The sequence below is a fragment of the Cebus imitator genome, unplaced genomic scaffold, assembly GCF_001604975.1.
Source record: "Cebus imitator isolate Cc_AM_T3 unplaced genomic scaffold, Cebus_imitator-1.0 Scaffold489, whole genome shotgun sequence".
Taxonomy (NCBI): Eukaryota; Metazoa; Chordata; class Mammalia; order Primates; family Cebidae; genus Cebus; species Cebus imitator.
In genome coordinates this window covers 430,712-435,236 of record NW_016107804.1, presented here as the reverse complement: position 1 = coordinate 435,236, position 4,525 = coordinate 430,712, and the positions used below count along the sequence as shown (strand labels likewise).

General features: G+C 34.5%; 1 protein-coding gene across 1 annotated transcript in view; it reads right to left on the bottom strand.

The window, feature by feature from the left end:
- Window positions 1–2,502: 2,502 nt before the first annotated feature.
- Window positions 2,503–4,525, bottom strand: part of TCERG1 (transcription elongation regulator 1) — a 63,040-nt gene continuing 61,017 nt past the window's right edge. Inside the window, 1 exon segment of the mRNA XM_037733013.1 lies at window positions 2,503–3,615. Within this exon segment, the coding sequence (XP_037588941.1) occupies window positions 3,365–3,615 (251 nt within the window). The 3' untranslated portion in view covers window positions 2,503–3,364.

The following is a 4,525-nucleotide window of genomic DNA, read 5'->3' as shown; positions in this document are numbered from 1 at the left end:
GGACTTAAAAAATGCTCTCTCTTCACTTTCAAAATGTGAGAAACACTCTTCCATAAGCAGAAATTTGAGCCTCCTAATATCTCCTTTCTCACAAGATAAACCATAGTTAATGATATAGGTATTAGTTACTCCTCAAATATAAACAGAAGATGGGGATGGTGATCTTTCTTGTTAACAGTACTAAACTTACCCATAACATTGAACTTGAACCCTACTCAACTTTTAAAATATCATAGGATTTCTAAGTTATAAAAATAATTGAGCAACCTGGGAAAAGAGATTAATATCAAACAGAGAAAACTCAACACAGACAGAATTTGGTTAAGAATGCAAAATAAAAAGCATAAGGGCAATGCAGAAAGAAAAGCAGTAAAGTTTTATACCCAGACATATGGTAAAATTTGAGTAACAGGCAATAACCATTCATTTTATAGCAAGGTAAAACATATCCAATAAAACATGAATTTCTTCCCCTTTTAAGTATAATGACATTCATCCATGATTCTTGATTACTTTGTTATGGAACTCTGGGGTATTTTCACTGAAAGATTCCCTAAGAATAGAAATGCCTTTAGGGCAAACCAAGCAATGGAGAATCTGAAATATAAAGAATATATTATGGAAAAAAAAAAAGATTTTCTTTTTTATGTTGTCCATGGGTTTCCAGATTCTCTGCTTTTTCCTAAGTGGTCGCAGTTTGCTTTTTGACACAGGAGGTAGGTAGGGATATATTCTTTTTACTTCCTTTATTATAAATTTTATTTGAAGCTTATGGATTTAAACAAAGTAAAATTTAACCCAAGAATCCAAAATATTGTTTTGTGGTATGGTAGTTATAAAAAGGATTTTCCTTGTCTCTGATTATTTGAATTAATAATTTTTATGTTCATTATATGTCATAAATGTAGGATGTAAGCTTCCAGGGTTTGACACTTTAACTTGAAAAGAAGTAAAAATAATTATGTTTTACTTCAGACAGTTTTTGGAGATTTAAAGCTGTCTTTGTCTTGAATTATTTCAAAATCATATTAGGAACAATGGAGCTTTATGGAACTGTCTGACATTAACACAGGGCAAACTGATTTTCGGAGTTTGCTAGCAGGTACCAAATCAAGAGGCAGACACTGGAACAAAGTGCAATTACAATAAACCTCATTAAGAAACTGATACACAAAGTCCTGACCTGATCCCTTAAAAAGTCTGCTAAGAGAAGTTTGATTTGCATCTTATCTGATCAAACCCAGATACTTTAAAACAAAAGCAGGAAATTGGAACAGATATCACCATTTTTCTTCTCACTTCTCTACTTCGAAAAACAATGTAGTAAGTGGGCAAACAAATACTATGTGGAATTCAGAATAACAAAATTAAAACATTCTAGAAACTTTACCTTCCCAGACAGTCATATTTCTACATACTACATAATAGCTGTGCTCCTTTTGGCAAGCACTTCAATTTCATTCTTCACAGTACTTAAAAATCACTCAATGAACTTATAAAAATGAACTTCAAAGAGAAAAATGGAAACAAAAGGCGGCCAGGTGTGGTGGTTGACACCTGTAATCCTAGCACTTTGGGTGGCTGAGGCGGGAGAATGGCTTGAGGACAGGAGTTTGAGGCCAGCCTGAGCAAAAGAATAAAACAATTTCTAAAAAAAAAATTACTAAAAAAAGAAAGCTGGAGGAGGAGACATGGTAATGCATGCCTGCAGTCTCAGCTACTCAGAAGGATCACTGAACCCAGAGTTACAGTGAGCGATGATGGTGCCACTGCACTCCAGCCTAGGAGACAGAGTTGGAGCCTTTGTACAAATAAAATGAAAAAACATATCCTGTGTATCAACTTTATAGCTGGAGACCTTAGTCTGATCAATGTCAGGTTCCTACATACATAATTTCTGTGACACTTAATAGATTTAAGCTAAGAACTATATAACACGGATGTGAATGTGTGTCTGTGACTGTATACAAACAACATATAAATAAAGAACTGTTGGTATTCCTTTCTAGGATTTGTTACAATCATAGTAGGTATGACATAATGAAAAATAAATTATTCTATTAACATATATATTTTCTTAAACATTTTATTTATGTGGCACTCTGAAGCGGGCAACCTATGAAGGGATAAAATAAAAAGATTTTTTTTAACTCGGGAGGTAAAGTTGATATATAAATTGGGAACTGATTCATGGTGTGATGTACACAGGCTGAAAGAATGCCAAAAAGGCGCAAACCATCATACGTTAATACAAAAGACAAAAAAATTAAAAACCCAGCATCTTCTTGCTATAAGGCAATAAGGCACTGCTAAGACACTGAGCACCAAAAGGATTCTCTACAAACTCCTTCCTTTTTATACTGCAAATAGTGATTACATTCAAACCTTTAAAAACTATTTAAAGTCAATTTACTTTGTGCAAAATTCTATTTGCTGCTTCTTTTAAAAACAGGTTAAAATAAGCTCTTAAAAATTAAGTAACAATAATCATATACAGTACAGATATATAAAAAGGGTTGGTTTATTGTAGTTCAAATACATAAACTGAACATTCAAACATCTTAAAATTAAACTTTAGCAACAAAAGTTTAACATTCAAACAGGAGTATAGTTTACAAGAGACATCCAGAAAGGTAATTTGTTGTCTAATCCAGAATATTGATAAAGATCACTTACTGGCGAATAAAATATGTTTAACCAGTGGTTCTATTCTGGCCAACATGTTAGTTATGACCATGGTTCCATACCTGAGAAGAAATTACTACATTAATCTTCTCTTAGGCTAAACAACAAGACTTGGTCTATAATTCAGAGGGGATAATCAAAGCACATAAGTGAACAAATAAAACTAATCTGTTCTTTAGAGACAAAGGTAAAAGTATTGTCCATTATAATAATCATAGCCTCTGGAAGAATTCGATTTTCAGTGTTTTCTCTTTTACCCGCTTTAAAAAAAAAAATCAAAACAAAACAAACCCCAACTCAGGTTTTCTTGGAGTCTGTGGTATTTGCATCTGGCAAGTTCAAGCCACAAATGCTCTCACTTCTTGCATGTATTAACACTGCTAGAAAGAACGCCACCAAGTCACTGACTTCCACACCTCATAAAAGGATGAATTTTAGCTTCGAGATTTTAAGATTTACTAGAGACAGCCTATATTTGAGTATGTATGTCAGTCATGCCACACAAAGAAAAGCATAAATATTTCCAAAGTGTTCTGTTCAGAAACTGTTCACAAATGCTTCTCCTTCTGTTTGTCAGATGGTTTTGCAATAGGTTGACTAATGCACATATATGTAAAAACCTGAAAACTGGCTCATGCAAGCGTTTTGAATGGATACCCCTGTGGAAGAGTATTTAGAATTATTTTGTTGATCGTCGCGTGGGCTCTGACGCTGTAGGAGGTGGGGGTGGACCCCGGCGATCCAGGTCATCAACATATGCCACAATCAGTTTACGCCTCTCCTCTGGCACACAGTCCAGTACTAGATACCGTTTGTCATTCTGTAAAATTTTTTCTACATCTTTCAGGTGCTGATCAGATTCTTGGATTAGTTTTTTGGATCTGAAATAAGAAAAAGAAGTCCAAGAATTACTGACTGCTGTTCACAGGTCTTTCAGAAGTGAGCTGGAAATGTCCATCTAGTTCCTAATTGTGTTTCCATTTTTTTTTTTTTTTTTTTTTTAAGAAAAATTTCACTGCAGTGGTCACCTCTGTAAGTCACCTCAGCAAAGACTCCAAAGAGCGAAAGGGCCTCAGAAGCTGAATTACCCTCCCACCCCTACTGGTGGTCCCTCCAGATCAGGGCTGAGGGTGGGTAGGTAAATCTTGCCCGTGCTGTACCTGTTCTGTGGATGAACAGAGGACTTCAGTCTGCGGGGCTGCCAATCCCAGCATCTTTCACAAGCTTTCACTTTCACATCTTTCACTAAATTAACTATAAAAATGTAGAAAGAAGTCTTACTTCACATCTAATTTAAAAGCCCAAGCTGATGCAAAACATTAAGGATCCTGACCAAAAAATCCAAATGACAAAATATCTAAAAACCACACCCTCAGCACTATCTAGCCTCCCGTGCACATACCCTTCATTAAGATGTTTCAAATTTCTCTCTTAAAGAAGAAAAGCTGGAGCATGAAACAAAAATGGTTTCCAGATTACTGATTGGTAAGCAATACAAAATTGTCTTCCTGATGATGAATTGTTAGTGAAGAACTATTGGATTTGCTACAGAGAAATCTTGTTTAAAGGCTCTCATTTCATAATTTACAATTTTTATTTAAATGTACCCAGCAAAATGCTTTCCTCTGAGGGAAAAAAAAAATGTTTCTGCTGAGCTTAAATAGATGATTTCATGCTTTAGAATAATCTAACCACACTGAACAGTCTTCAGAGGAGGCAAAGATAATTGATAGTGAAAGATTATTTTAAAAGTTTCTCCATGAAATACAACTCTTATGTAGTTGAGGGTATTCCTAAAAAAAGCAGTGAAGTAAAAAAAAAAAAAAAAAAAAAAAAAAAA